Raw genomic sequence first — 16,313 nt, forward strand, 5'->3', positions numbered from 1 at the left:
CGATGCTTGAAGCTCAATATGTCCAAAACAGAGCTTCTCCTTTTTCTACCTAAGTCTACCCTTCAATGCTCCCTTTCTGTTTCTGTTGATGACATTTCCATTCGACCAGTCCTGGAAGCCCGTAGTCTTGGTTTTATTTTTGATTCTTCTTTGTCGTGTATCCCCCAGATCCAGGTCACAGCCAAGGCTTGTAGATTCTTTCTCTACAATATTGCTAATCCATTTCTCTCAGTCTCTACTGCCAAGACCCTGGTCCATGCCCTGGTGATCTTGTGATTAGATTATTGTAACCTCCTTCTGGCAGGGCTTTCTCTCTCTCACCCCCGTCCATTGATTTCTGTCCATCATTCAGCTGTACGCATTATTACATCCACTTGCCGCTTTGACCATGTTTGTCTTCTATTATCATCCCTTCACTGGCTTCCCTTCCCCTTCCACGTTCAGTATAAGCTCCTGTTGTTGAATTTTAAAGCCCTGCATGGGCTGGCCCCTCCTTTTTTATCAGAACTTCTTTCTCCTCATGTTCCCACTCGTACCCTCCGTTCTGGTAGTCAAAGTCTGCTGTCCCAGCCTAGGATTTCCACTGCCCCGTCCTGGATTTGTCACTTTCCACTTGCTGCCCCTCACTCCTGGAACCTCCTTCCCCCAAGAACACAGGTCATCACTACTTTAACCAGTTTCAAAACTGAGTTGAAGACTATATTGTTCAGGAAAGCGTTCCCAGGCATTGTGTGATTGTTTAACTGATTGTCATCTGATATTTTATTTGATACTTGATGTTCTTAATCTCTTGCCTCCTTATTTTATCTAATTCTATCCTGTATTATTATCTATTGTTTTATATGTATTTTGTAGAATGTACACCATTGGCAGGTTTCATTTTTATCAATTTTATTGTTTATATGTACAGTGCTGTGTATATAAATAAATAAATAAATAAATAAATAATAATAATAATATCATAAAAGGTGGTTATCTCTTCCCAGAGTATTTAGATTTCTAAATGTTTTAACTGGTGCTCTGACTTTTATTGCATACCTTTTGGATTAATTCTTTTCAATTTGCCATTTTACTGTGTCTTATTTGTATTAGGTTGTAATGGTAACACAGCTATAGTGGATTTAAGATTTTTTTCTATTTAAATTTGAAATTTAAATAACCCTCATTGGGCTTCAGGATAGCTTTGCATTTCTTAAGTCAAATTCAATTAACTCAAAGTCAATGTAGCAGCCATTCTCAAGAAACATACTTGTTACTTATTCCTTTCCTTCTTTATTTGCTTCTAGTAATTAATACCACAGCACAGTGAGCCTGCTTCAAAGTCACTTACTCCTGGCATGTACCTAATCTGAAAGTGAAACCTTTATCCATGGATTGTTGTGTGCCTTCAAGTTGTTTCCGACTTGTGCAGATCCTAAGCGAACCTATCATGGGGTTTTCTTGGCGAAATTTGTTCTGAGGAGGTTTGCCACTGCCTTCCCCTGAAACTGGGAGTGTGTGACCCAGTGGGTTTTATTCCAAGGATAGCACACCAAACATTCCAAATTCCAAATAGAATTCCAAAATTGTTATTATGAAAGATAGAACTTCCTATAAGAGCATGCATGTCATCTTACCAAAGTGCTCTCCAACATGAGTCCAAGCTAGCTGTGAATATATGAATACTGATTCTTAGCTAAGTAACTTCCAAAATCTTCAGTGATAGTCAAATGATTACTGCAGCAATGCAGAATCAAAGCTTTTGATTCTTTTCAAAGTTTCCTCCACTTTTAATTCTTATGCATTTCAATCATTATCAATAAAAATAGTTACAGTATTTGTATAAGTGATCTAAATTGCCATCATCAGGAAGAGTGCAAATCAATAGCAAAAATAAAATAAAATAAGCAGAACTTTAATAAAATGATTAAAAGTTCAGTGCATTTTGGAAAAAAATCTTTCCAGGTTTTCTTACTGATAAAAATCAACAACCAAATTATCATGTCTTCAGGCAGTTTTCACTGGAAGAATATCACAGAATGCCATCATTTTATTAAAGTTTAACATAAATCTAATACAGTACCACTTTGAAGTCTATCTCTTTGTTGCTCTCTTTTATCTGTTATCATGTCTTTTCTTTCTCATATTATAAACTCAACCATTATTTCACATTTGAATAATATTCCTAATCTCAAAGGAAACTCTACTGGAAAGGCTAGAAGAACTTGCATGCAGAAAATGTGCCTTTACAAGGGGGAGATAAGAGAATTTTCTGTATGTAGTCTCTATGAAATTCAGAATTCTGGAGTATTAGCATTCTAAATTGTACGTACATTACCTCAGCGGGCAAGTACATATACAGACATGAATAGAGGGGTAATGTAAACATAAGGGTCATATGGCCATTAAGTGCAAAAATGACAGTTGGTGGCAATCCAATTAAAGCTGTTGTTGTTGCTCCTGCTACTTCTGCTGTTGCTGTGTGCCTTCAAGTGATTTCTGACTTATGGCGACGCTAAGGAGAACCTATCATGGGATTTCTTAGGACTGAAAGAATGCAACACATCCAAGGCCACCCACTGAGTTTCTATGGCCAAGCAGGGAACCCTGGTCCCCAGAGTCTTAGACCAATGCTCAAACCACCACATCAAGCTGGCTTTTAGATGTACACAAAATAAACAATTATCATTTTGGCAGTACAGTGAGCCCACGCCATACGCAGGCTCGTTATAGGCAGCTTCCAGCTTATGCGGAAGCTGCCAGGAGGTTGGAGCCGCTCAGCATGCACAAGCCCCATTATATGTAATGGGGCTTGAACATACACAATTTTTGCCTTACACCGATGTGTGTGTGTGTCCAGAACGGATCTCCCATGTAAGGCAAGGGCAGACTGTACTTTACCTTCCTGTGCAATTAACATTGTAACTAAGTGTGGTTGCCATACAGGGATACTTTTAATATTCAGATTAAAATACCAAGAATCTCTGTCTCTGAAACAATTATTGAAGAAAGTCAAGGAGGAAAGTACCAAGGTAGGGTTAATGCTGAACATTAAGAAAACAAACATAAAGAACATGGAAGATCTACAAGAATTCATCTTCGATAACAAGGAAATTGAAATACTAGCTATATTCATGTGCAAGTATAGTAATTTTAGTAAAAAAATCTTGGTGGACTTATTCACAGATCAATGTTAGTACTGTACTTTAACTCTCACAAAAAAAGGAACCATCCCATTCTCTGAATAGAGTTGTGAAACACGAGAGTCTGTCCCAGGAACACCTAAAGTAGGCACTGAACCCCTCTACTCTCTACTGCAGACTGCTTCTGACATTTTTGAATGGCTGGGCAGGACAGTGGTGGCAGTCACTGCTCTGTGGTACTTCCCTTCAAAGGAGAATTGAGAGGAATCAGGCTTTGAGAAATCTAAATAAGATCTTTGTGTATATGTGTCAGCTTTTCTGAGTTATCACATTAAAGTTAACGGCTACAATCACTGCAAATGTGGTTGCCATTTTCTTTGCTTTGACTTTTCATCCTTTTTGACTTGTGTGCATTTTCTTAGCCCAGCATGTGCCTGGTCAACTCCCCCACACCTTGCATAGCCACAATTCACTATAGCTCCCTCCTCATCCATCCAGTCTTTGGGGTAAGCACAGTTATGCTTGATGGAATTTTGTAAATTCTGTGGCATTGTTTCCTTTTTCTTCATCCTTTATATCCTTTGTTACATTCCCCTAGGGTTTACCCTCGACTTATCCATGGGTCACATCAAAAATGATAATTTTGGCTCCCAAACCTATCCTTGATTTGTATATGAAGTTGATTTATAGTACAGTATATACGGTAGTCAAGGAATTCTCTTATATGTCATGGCCAGCCAAGATGATCTCTCAGAGGATGAGGAGGAGGATGAGCCTCCTCCAGAGCAAGGGCTGATTGAGGCTACGCCAGGTGTTAGTTCTGCTCTGCCAGGTCCCAGCTGTGCTTCCCCAGCCCCAGAGCAGGAGGTCCAACCAGGTCCTAGTGCTGAGGAAAGGCCTCCTATGGTGCCACAGCCTAGTGGTGACTCTGGAGACAAGGCGTGCCTGCAGGTGCCTTCTTATCAAGAGAGAAGGGCCGAGAGTGCTTGCAGGTGCAGATCCAGGAGGATTGCAGAAAGACAATCAGCAAACCAGCCTCAGGTGGCTCGAGGGAGAGTTTCCCTGATTTAAGTGGGAGAGAGGCTTGAGTTTGTTGCTAGAGTTTATTGCATGAGCCCTTGGTGTGATTGCTGTCGCTCTAGCTCCTGACATCTTGTTACCTTGCTACCTTGTTATCTTGACCTCGGACCGGACCTCTGTTATCTCTTGGCTATTGTGACCTTGGACTGTTTTGACCATGCTGCTTTCTGGCTTCCTGACTTCGGCTCGTCTTTCGGTACGCTTGACTTTCTGGAACCCTGACATCGGCTTGCTTCCTCGGCCTGCTCTTAGACTGCTTCTCCACAAGGTTTGTTTTGCTTGCACGTGTTGGCTGAAGGCTTGGTTATCAGCATAAATCAGAGATTGTTGGCAGCAATCCCGGACATTATCTTGGATCAAATTTTGATCAAAACAAACTTTAGCCAAGAAACAAGAAGAATAGGAATGGGAAGGGCTGCTATGAAGAAACTAGACAGGATCCTTAAGCGTAAAGATGTAACTGGGAACACCAAAGTGAGGATTGTTCAAGCCACTGTATTCCATATCACAATATATGGATGTGAGAGCTGAACAGTGAAGAAAGTTGATAAAAAGAAAGTCATTTGAGATGTGGTGTTGGAAAAGAGTGCTGAGAACATCACGGATGGCCAAGAAGACAAACGAATGGATTCTAGAACAGATTAAGCCCGAGCTCTCCCTGGAAACTAGGATGACTAAACTGAGGTTATCATACTTTGGCCACATCATGAGAAGGCATGAATCACTGGGAAAGATAATGATGCTAAGAAAAGTAGAGGGCAATAGAAATAGAGGAAGACCACACACCAGATGATTAGATTTAAACAGAGAGGCTCCAGGCATGAGCCTGCAGGATCTGAGCAGAGCAGGGCAGGGGGTCCTGGAGATGTCTCATCCACAGGGTAACCATGAGGTGAGGTTGATTCAGGGGCAGTTAACAACAATCTCTGTCTCTGCAATTTGTTAACAATAAATTGTTTTTATGGTGTGTGTATATGGGGGGCGGGGAGATCCTCCATGCACTTACTCTCTGCAGGACATTATAGTTTTAAAAATATTATTAAAAATGGACAATTAACCAGAGTGACTCCAAATGAGAATGAGGTAGAACAAGCTGAATTTGCAGCAAAAACAATTAAGAAAAATATAGCAGCAGAAACCAGCATAACACTATACTCAATGCAAGCTCTTTCTCCAAAGTAAAAGCAGAGAAAACAGCATGGAAGCTACAATTCTACTCTTGACCAATCTAAGGCCTGTTACAGACTGCCAAAATAAAGCTGCTTCGGGTCTCTTTGGAGGTATGCTGTTTAAATGATGCATGGGTCCTAAGAGTCCGGAGGTCACGCCAAAGCCACACTCCATTCCTAAGCACTGGAGTGCAGCTTTGGTGCAGCTTCCGGATTCTTAGGATGCATGCATCATTTAAACAGCATACCTTCAAAGAGACCCGAAGCAGCTTTATTTTGGCAGTCTGTAACAGGCCTAAGACAGGCTAGAGGCGTGCAACTAAGCTTAAGGAGCTACAGACTAAATCACATACAGTGGATCCTTGTTATATGCTGGGGTTTGGTTCCAAGATCCCCCGTGTATAACAAAATCCGTGTATGCTCAAGTCCCATTAAATATAATGACATAGTAAAATGGTGTCCCTAATAAAAAATGGAACATCAAGGTAAATTTATACTTTTTTGGAACATTTTCAAACCGTGTATGCTTGAATCCGTGTATAAAAAATCCGTGTATAAGAAGGGCCAACTGTACATGGATTTTCTGATCCTCCAATGTGAAGAAGATAACTGGAGATTGGAGCAGCACAGGGAAGCATGTCTCAGACAGAGACTGTCTTTAAATTGGGGTTTCTCTCCTAAAAGTGAGGGGAACGTCCTCTGACGTCAATGGTGTTCTATGGAGAGTTAAAAAAAACCTATGTGCTTCTAAAGGACAGAGTAGATTTTTAGGTACTGATGATAACTCTTAAGTGGTCTGGGCAGTAGAGATCCACGGGCTGCATACACAAGACAAAAGACAATTAAATATAGGTATTTACCCTCTTTCAAATCTAGATGGGTTGCTAAACCTCTCTGGCAGTTGCACAGTACCTTACAATGAGGGGTATACCTCACAATGGACAGGTCTCCATTCAGTGAATGTAAAGAAGAAAGTTAAGCACTGATTGCTCGCAAAAATGGAACCATTTCCTTGCTAGCAGGAATGGGGGGGGGGGGGGGGGGAGACACTGGAGTACAACTTCAGTTTGTATTTTTGAAATGAGGCTTGACTTTTTCCCAAGATGGACAAAGGTCCAGACAAGCAATCCTACCTGTTCAGTATGCTTTCTTAAAAATTTGTGCAGCCTCTGACAACAGACAGCTTTCATGCTTTATGCATCAAAGTCTAATAGTGATATCTGTTGAGTTTAACACATTACAAATTCACTGTCTATTTTTGTAATCCCATATTAATCGATCTATTAAAATAATTATTTATGGCTATGATTTAACACTTGGTGTTCAAAGCATTACTTTGAAACTCCTACAACAAACCTTTGATATTGCTAAGGATACAGACACTGCCAAATATCAAATATTAGTATGGAGGGTGAAAGGTATTCCTAAAGCAACACAGTGAATTTATGATAGAGTGAAGATTCTAGGAACTTTCTTACTGATCATCAGTTCTTAACTATTATGTTATACCAGCTAAACAACAAGAACACAAAATGTCAGAGAGAGATTAATTCTGTGATTTAGGAGTCTGAACTCAGAAACTCCAGTTTTATCTTTCAAGCATTTCCCTGCGGTAGGAATGTTGTATAACCACAATGAACTTTTAAATTCACATGATCCAACCACAGCCTCACTAATCACATCAGTGTCAGAAATCATGTGTTGCACACACTGGGTTTTGGTCCCATTCATAACTATAGCTTTTCTAAACTACTCATTTCCTTGGAATCAAAAAAAGGTTCACAAGGTACTCATGTAATTACTTTAACCTCTAGATTTCTTCTTTACCTCAGGGAATGTTCACACTCCTGGAAAGTTTAGCACCACTGTATAAAGATGACAGGTTTATTAACACTAGCAATAATTAAATCTCTGGTTTCATAATAGAATAGTTCTGGTTAGCAATGATTTTAAGCTCTATAGTTATATAGTATTTATCCAATTTACTACAGATAATTATCAGATCTCTGCCGGTCTGGGAATAAAGCCACATACTTCCAAGTAAAGGTATTTTAATGTTACTTTGTATCCTTAGCAAGCAATGTGTTTTCTTAATAAAAAATCTAATTACATAAAACACATGAATACTATTAGAAGGCATTACATCAGAGCAATACTCTCCAGTTAAAGGCAGTAGAATTCTTGTGATCCAACCCCTGCCCCAGGGCATTTAAGGCCCAGCATATATTTTACAGAACTACTGACTGATGATGAAACTATCCCAGCCATCTATTTGAGAATACAAACCCCACTGCTACATCAGTAAAATACAGAGAATATTATATAGGTGTTATCACTACCTTCTTAACTACTTGTGCAAGAGCCAAATGTATAGATTAGCAGGCAATGCTTACTTCCCATTTATACCTCACCCTTCCACCAAGGGCTTCAAGTTCAATAATTCATTATTATTATTATTATTATTATTATTATTAACCTTTATTTATGAAGCGCTGTAAATTTACACAGCGCTGTACATGCAATCTTTTTAGTTAGACGGTTCCCTGCCTTCAGGCTTACAATCTAAAAAGACAAGACACAGAAGGAGAAGGGAGTGGTGGAGGGAAAGGGTAAGAGGTCCAGCAGTTCCTCTCTACCTCCGAGGCCTGGACCAAGGCAGATGGACTGGAGGGAGGGCTTGGCTTCATAATGGATGGTTAATCTTCATCCAGGGAAAATATATACTCTCAAGTAGGATAATACATACACAATACATAGTAATACAGGAAACGGTTCGATAAACAGGCAACAAAGAACATCAGATAGTAAGCGACAATTATGCAATGCCTGGGAACGCTTCTCTGAACAGGATGGTTTTCAACTCCGTTTTGAAGCTGGTTAAAGAAGTGATGGCTCTTGCTTGTGGGGGAAGAAGGTTCCAGGAGTGAGGGGCAGCAAGTGAAAAGGGGCGAATCCGGGATGGGGCAGAGGAAATCCTGGGCTGAGACAGGAACCCTTGACTACCAGAACAGAGGGCCCTGGTGGGAAGGTGAAGAGAAAGAAGGTCTGATAAGTAAGGAGGGGCCAGTCCATGGAGGGCTTTGAATGTCGACAGCAGGAGCTTATACTGAATGCGGAAAGGGAGAGGGAGCCAGTGAAGGGATGCCAACACAGGAGAGATGTGTTCAGAGCGGTGGGTGGAAGTGATAATGCGTGCAGCTGAATGCTGGACAGAGATTAAAGGACGGAGGTGAGAAAGAGGAAGCCCAGCCAGGAGGACGTTACAGTAATCCAGTTGTGAGATCACTAGGGCATGGACCAGGATCTTGGCAGTAGAGGCGGAGAGATATGGTCGGATTTTGGCGATATTGTACAAAAAGAATCTACAAGCCTTGGCTGTGGTCTGGATCTGAGGGATACACGACAGGGAAGAGTCAAAGATAAAACCAAGACTGCAGGCTTGCTGGACTGGTTGAATGGAAATGTTGTCCACAGAGACAGAAAAGGAGTGTTGAAGGGTGGGCTTAGGAGGAAAGACAAGAAGCTCCGTCTTGGACATGTTGAGCTTCAAACGCCGATGGCGCATCCACTGCGAGACAGCTGTGAGGCAAGACGAGACTTGCTGTTCAAGCCTTGGAGAAAGGTCAGGGGTGGAAAGAAATAACTGGGTGTCATCGGCATACAGATGGTAGGAAAAGCCAAAAGAGCTGATGAGTTTTCCTAAGGACAATGTGTAGAGAGAAAACAGAAGGGGACCCAGAACAGAGCCCTGGGGAACTCCAACAGATAAGGGAACAGGAGAAGAAGTCTGACCCCCTGCAACTACTGCAAAAGATCTGCCAGACAAATAAGATCTAAACCAGTCGAGAACAGAGTCTGAGAACCCAAGGTCAGAGAGTATGTCAATTAGGAGACAGTGATCAACAGTGTCGAAGGCTGCAGACAAATCGAGAAGAATGAGAACAGAGTAAAGACCATTAGCCTTGGCCTGTAAAAGGTCATTCGAGATCTTAGTGATGTAAAACAAGCTGTCTTCCTCACATGCCTGTGGTGTGTGGGATGATATGAGTCAAATGACATCTGAATGTCCTGCTCTAAACTGCTCTAATGCTTGGGCAAAATTTCACAACATTTTGATTATTTACTTTTGAACAATACATAAAAATGTAGGTGGGGAGAATACTAAAAGTGTGCTCAGCAAGCTTCAGGATGTTTTCCTTTTGCTGATACCTTTAAAATATTCTGTAGAACATAGTATGTATAGGGAGCAGAGGTATAGAATCCATAGTACACTATACTCTCCATCAGTTTTGTTTTAAATTAAGTGCCTCACAAAGCAGCTTACTTTTTGTTTCTTATTTCTATCAATGACAGCCACAGTCCTACAAAAAATGATGCAATTTCCTCAAACATTTTTTCCAGTTACTCACTGAATATCATCATCCACAATGTACATGTAATCACCCCAGTCCAGCTCAGGAAAACCTAAGACTAGGAAAACCCAGGAAAAATATTTTGGCTAGTAAACAAAAGCACTATAACTCCGCAACTGCTGTGTCTCAAAACTAAAGATTGCCTGAAGCCTGAAGAAGAAAAGAAGAGCACAAGAGGTGCTTATCCAGTGCTGTTGAAATTAGTCATCAGTCAGACAACTGTAGGAGTTGCTTCTTTCCTAGCCTCTTGTTTTCTGCCCAAGTTTTAGAGAAGATTAGGGAACCTGTGGGCCTCCAGCTTTGTTGGACTACAATTCCTATCATTCCTCACCAACAGCTATGCTAGATATGGCTGGTGGGAGTTGAAATCCAAATACCCAGAGGACCAAAAAGCTGCTCACACCATTTTAAATTCTTCCCAAGTATGCACACAAAAGTGGCCACATTTACTTCTTCTTCTTCTTATATGAAAAAGCATAGACATAAAATTCCAGCCTGTATGTCTTATACAAGGGGAAAGCCAAGCTAGAGCTGAAAGAAGAAATATTAATCTTGACAGGATTAAATTGTCAGCATTTCTGTACAAAGCTCACAATCAGTTTACCAGAACACAGATGACTATTTTAAATCTAAACATCAGTACTGAGAAAGAATGGCCTCAGTAAACTCAATACTTTCTCCTGCTTTGTTTGTGTTACTTGCTGTGAAGCAGTGGCTTTGGATCAAGGATGCAGTGAAAGTGCCATATGATCTCCAGTAAAGTAACATATATCTTACTTGACAACAATTGTTTTGCAACTATTTCAGGTTAGTAATGTGTGACATTATATTTTTTAAACATAGATAAATGCAGCACCAAGGTACTTAAAACTTAAATAAAATAAATAAATATCACTGTTGTGTAGCAGTAGTGGTGGTGGTAGTAGTAGTATCTTGCTTTTCCCCCAGAACTGGGGCCCAGAGCAGCTCACAACATTAAAAGAACAATACAATTAAAAACATAGAAAGGGGTACATTAAAACAGAATGTTTTAATGGCCAGGAGGTTCAGCAAGAGTCCCCTATCACCATCTTCTGGGTTCGCCCCTCCAGGAAGGAATGGAGACACTGTAAAACAGTACCTCCCAATCCAATCCCAGAGAGGCGGCCCAGAAGGATACCATGGTCGATGGTATCAAAACCTGCTGAGAGGTCCAGCAGAACTAACAGGGACACACTCCTCCTGCCCACTTTCCTGCATCCACCAAGGTGACCAAGACTGTTGCTGTTCTTTATCCAGGCCTGAAACCAAAATGAAATGGAACTTGATGATCCGTTTCATCCAGAAATACCTAGAGTTGGGAAGCCAGTTCCAATATCTTGCCCAAAAAGTAGGTTGTACAATGGCCAATAATTATTCACTATAGCAGGATTCAGGGATGGCTTTTTTTAACAAAGGCCTCAGAACTGCCTCCTTTAGGCAAGATGGAACTCTGCTTTATTGTAAGGAAGCACTGACTATCCCCTTCACCTGTTCAGCCAGTCCCCCTCTGGACTGTTTAATCAGCCAAGTAGGACAAAGGCCTAAGACACATGTGGTGGCTTTCACCTCTCCAAGGATCCTGTCCACATCATCAGGCTGCACAAGTTGAAAAATATCTATTAACTCTGGACATCCACTGGCACTGTATCAACTACAGAATCCAAGTCAGAGCAGGTGACGTTATCTGCAAAGTGCCCTGCAAATTCTTTGCAGTGGGCCGCCAAGTGGTCAGCATTTTCTACTTGAAGATGAGTGTGTAAAAACCTCTGACCACTCGGAACAGCTCTGCTGGACAGCTCCATGCAGATACAATGCTGGGAGCAAAAAATAATTTCAGAGTAGGCCTTCAAATATGTTCTAACCCATGTTCTGTCAGATTCACTCCGTCAGCATTGCTCTAGTCTCACTTGCTTCATCACCATCAGCTCCCTAGAGAACTAGGGAGCTGGTTTGGCTCAACTTCATAAGAGAGAACACTCAGGAGCAATTGTGTCCACCGCTCTGACCATTTTCCTATTCCAAGGGTTGGCCAGACCTTAAAAAGAATCGCCTGCCAAGGATCATAGGAAGCTCCCCAAAAATAGGGTTGCCATTATTCTTTTCCCCAAAACTGGGGCAAAATGGAGGAAAGATGTAGGACAACATGTAGGCCAAATGTAGAACATTGAAGAAAAATGGAAGACATGATCAACTAGAAGCCAAAAACATTAACATAAATTTATGCTTCTCAGAACATCCCCCATTTTGGACATGGCCAAGAAGAATACATTTCTAGGAGTGTTTTGTACCTTCTCTTGAGTAGACCCCCTCTACCTTTGAGGGGGAAGGTCCTCCATTTTGGTGTTGGTTTGTACTCCTCTGCAGCTGAGGCCACACCCTCCCTACTGTGGGGAGAGGAAGGAAGGAAGGAAGGAAGGGAGCCGCCCTGCCCATCCCCCAGTTTATCTCTTTCTTCCTGCTGGGGGCCCCTGGACTCATGAGGAGGGTTGTCTTCTGGCAGACCATGACCACATCCTCCACAAAGACACAGTCCAGGAGGCTCTCAGTGGTGGTCAGCTCCACTACCTGTAGCCCTAGCTTCCTCTTCAGCCCCAGCCCCAGCGACGCCTTGCTAGTTCTCCTTGGGCCAAGGCCCCAGGAGGAGACAAGGTGGCAAATAGGACCGAATCCATCTTGGAGGAGGAGGAGACTTCCTACCTTGTTCCATCCACATTTTCTCCAGTTGACTGGAGACTGACAAAATGTGGTCTGGAACAAAGCAGGAATCCAAGATTGGAGGGTCAAAAATGCCCAGCTGGGCTGGGATATTTTTGGACCCTCCAATCTGAGAATGTCCCAGGAAAAAACGGGAAATGGTAACCCTGCCCAAGAGTCCTCAGGAAACCATCCAGATCCATCAGCCTCCTGGGGTGGACCATCCTAATCAGCCCCCACCCCTGCAGAGGTTCTGTGTCCCGGTGAGTCTAAACTTGATCAGATAATGATCTGTCCATGACAATGGAACTATGGTAAGTTCTTCCACACCAAGATCACCAAAACAGGTTATAGTACACAGTACACAGACATATGCAAAGTATCTGTGCAGAACTTACTGACTCTTCTGGAATATATATAGATAGTTAATATGGCTTTCTAGATTATAATGGAACACTCTCCTCCTAACTATGATTTAAACAAAACAGTAATTGTAATTATTACATGTCCTGAAATGCTCTCCTATGGTTTATGTTATAAAATTAAGCAACAGTTGTCCAAAAATACTCACTCAACATAGTATGTTCCGTACTGAGGGTCTTCTATTTTCTCCCAACCATAAGGAAGTTCTGTAATTGGAAGAGGCATATCACTTATTATTTATATTTATATGCCCTTCTTTCAGGGCTGAAGGCAGTTTACAGCGATTGTATTAGTATCTTGTCTCTAGCATGCTTATATTCTAAGTATAAAGTTTAGATGGCATGGGAAACCAAGTAGAACAAACTTTTCTTTCACAAATTCTCAATACAAACTGAAAGAAAATTTAAATAAGCTCCTACAACTCTCCTCTTTCCACATTTCTTTTGGAAAGGGCACACTGGTACTCACTGTGAAGGCTTCTTTTGGGGAAGTCTGAGTGAGGCATCTGGAAGAGTGAACTGTGTTGTAGGCATTTCTCAGATGAGGAAAGGGCATAAGGTATCATAGGATAGCATTTTAAAAAAAAACCTGTCCTATGTTTCAAACTCCATTTTTGACTGTAGCTGAGTTTGGATCATGTTCAGAAGAGCAATCCAGGCCGGAGAGTAGTATGAAAAAGAAGGGGGTAGGTGCAAGGGACCATTCCCACCTGTGAGGTGTGAAGGCCAATGCAGAAATGCCAAAAGATTGGGGGAAACCCAAGATTCCAGCCAGTGTGGTACAGTGGTCTGAGTGCTGGACTAGAACTCTGGGAGACCAGGGACAGAATCCCAACTATGCCATGTGAATCCACTGGGTGATCTTGGGCAAGTCACACTCTTTCAGCTTAAGATAAAGATAATTGTAAATCTTCTCTGGATAAATCATGTTAAGAAAAGCCAAATATAGGTTCAGCATAAATTGGAGTCTACTTGAAGGCATATAACAGCAAACCCTCACCAACCACTTCAAGGGTAAGGATGGGTATCTCATTGAGGCCTCCCAGCATAACCTTTCATGGATAGTACTAAAATATCTACTTTAGGCGGTATCCAGAAGACTGGGAAATGCACAAGCTGTTCCCTAGTAGGGTGGGTCCATGACTGACATTTATGAGTATCAATAAATAATTTTAAGATCCAAAAGCTGGTGATGAAAATACAAACAACCATAATGCATAATAGGTGCCCTACACATTTCTTTCAGCAGGGGACTGCTGGGGAAGGCAAGTGACATGGATCCAACCTTAGTACAATAGGCTGTAATATTTTGAGGTCAAGGCAGGCGAGCTGTGCCATATGCTTGAGTTATGCAGGCTTTGATTCAGCATACTAATGTGGATCTAGAGACCTTCTCCCCCAAGCAAGCAAGTTAGAAAAAAAAAGACTCTTGTTATCACATCACTGATTTCAGTGACCATAAGTATATGAATAATTATTAATGATGTCTCACAAGCCAATATGTTATATGTGTCTTTATACTGAAATACTGAATGTTTGTATAGAAAAACATAACAGAAATGGTCAACAGAGATCCTTGTAGGCATATAGCCAGAAGGAAAAACATTTATACTCCTACAGATAAAAGTCTAGGAAGAGTAAGTCTAGGAAGAGTGCTAAGTCACCCCAGCTGTAGAACTACAACGGTGATTTTCTTAGACTAGAAATAGCAGAAATCAGAAGTGATGCCACCACTTTCCTTAGTTCTGAGTTCAAGAAGGAAATACGCAAAGAAATATGTTTTTAAGTCAGTTTCTTGGAATGTCATTGAAATGTACAACTAGACAGACTGTGTAAACCAATCCAAAGGTTTGTGAGAAAAATAGATTAGAAAATACTATTTAAAAAGAGCTATGTTGAATTATACAATATATTTTAAATGCTAGAATATACTGAAATGTATTTGTGATGTACCTTGTCGTTATAAGATGTAAAATTCCTTACATATATCATAAATATACTTTATGAGATTAATGGTATCTTGTAAGATGAAATATACTACAAGTACCTGACTAATAACAGAATGCACCTTATCAAAATGATGCTTTATAGAAAAATATGTGAGGTACCTAGGCAAGGAAATAGACTATAAAATATCTATAAGATATAAGAGATACTGCCACAAGGAGGCAACATGGAGTAGCCATGTTGACCATGCAGAAAAATACAACAACACCCCAAATCCAGAAAACAAGGACACCTGTATTGAGACAAAACATGTCATGCATTCTTTTGAAGCTTCTCTGGCTTTTTCAAGCAAAGGTGTTAAAAAGATACAGGAGAAGAACTAAATGGAAGAGAAATAATCTGCCCCTTCCTCTAGTAAATAACTAAAGGTAGTTATTACCTGCACCCAGATCCAAAGGTTGAGGATTAACCAATCATGCAATAATTAACGATCCTTGTATTTTCCTCAACCTGCTTTTCTGCCCTTAAAAGTAAGAGATGTGTATGGTTCAAGCAGTCAATTGATTTGACCACACGGTCATACTGAATTGACCACACCGTCAGTTGTATTGGCCACAGTGTCAATAAACTGTCCATACCAGATAGCAGATGGCTCTGTCTGATTTCTCTACATTATTTTTGCTGTCAGTTAGGATGGTCTGGACTGAAGTGATATCAGTACAGGCAGAGGCTACTTCCCTCTTTAATCATGTGGGGAATGGGACACAAAGAGGAGTAATAAAGAGCAGCAAGAGAGCTGTCTAGTGCCTCAAGCCTTTTACTGGGCTGGCTGGAGGGCATGGAACTAAGACAAAGGGTTTCTCCATGGGAGCACAGAAGCAGGCTTTGATTCCCTTGAAGGTTAAATGATGAGACATTCCAAAATAGCCATGCATCTTGGTGATAACCTGGAGGATGAGCCATGCTGAGTCCCAAAGACTCTAAAAGCTGAGGAAAAACCTTCACTGCTGCCTGCTTCTGCTTTTCTGGGCTCCTCATGATGAGGCTAAACTGTAGTCATAGCTGTCAAGCTCAGGCTCCACAATCATCAGAAGAGCCATCTGCCCAACTGTACTCTCAGCCACCCTGCCCACTGGTTGTTCAGCAAGAGCATTTGACCAAGCACACTGATACGGCTAATTTACCATTGGAATCAGAGGTAGAGAGCATGAAAGTGTGTAGGGAAATCCGTATGAGCTAAAGCTCAGAAGATGAGAGAAGCAAGGAAAAAACTGGAGATGGGACCAGAGGGCACAATTTTTGTTAAAATGGCGTAACATGCCCTTACATATCACAGGCAATTACTAAAATAGAATCTTTTACTCTTCACAAAAGACCTGTCAGAGAAAAATTGTTCCTAAAGGAGCAAGCTCATTTCAGAAGTAGAGTAGCTAACAAATAGAAATA

The 16,313-nt window shown here is 41.2% G+C and overlaps 1 protein-coding gene across 6 annotated transcripts in view; it reads right to left on the reverse strand.

Annotated features, from left to right (window-relative positions):
- MAGI3 (membrane associated guanylate kinase, WW and PDZ domain containing 3) overlaps nt 1-16,313 on the reverse strand; it is a 215,759-nt gene that overhangs the window by 73,256 nt on the left and 126,190 nt on the right. For all 6 annotated transcript variants that reach the window (XR_006103373.1, XM_042461840.1, XM_042461839.1 and 3 more), the window contains exon 7: nt 13,070-13,127. Coding sequence is in view for 5 of the 6 variants with exons in the window: in XM_042461840.1 (XP_042317774.1) it covers nt 13,070-13,127 (58 nt within the window). In the remaining variant the exon portion in view is untranslated. The remainder of the gene's footprint in view (nt 1-13,069; nt 13,128-16,313) is intronic.

This window comes from Sceloporus undulatus, chromosome 4 (genome assembly GCF_019175285.1).
Source record: "Sceloporus undulatus isolate JIND9_A2432 ecotype Alabama chromosome 4, SceUnd_v1.1, whole genome shotgun sequence".
Taxonomy (NCBI): Eukaryota; Metazoa; Chordata; class Lepidosauria; order Squamata; family Phrynosomatidae; genus Sceloporus; species Sceloporus undulatus.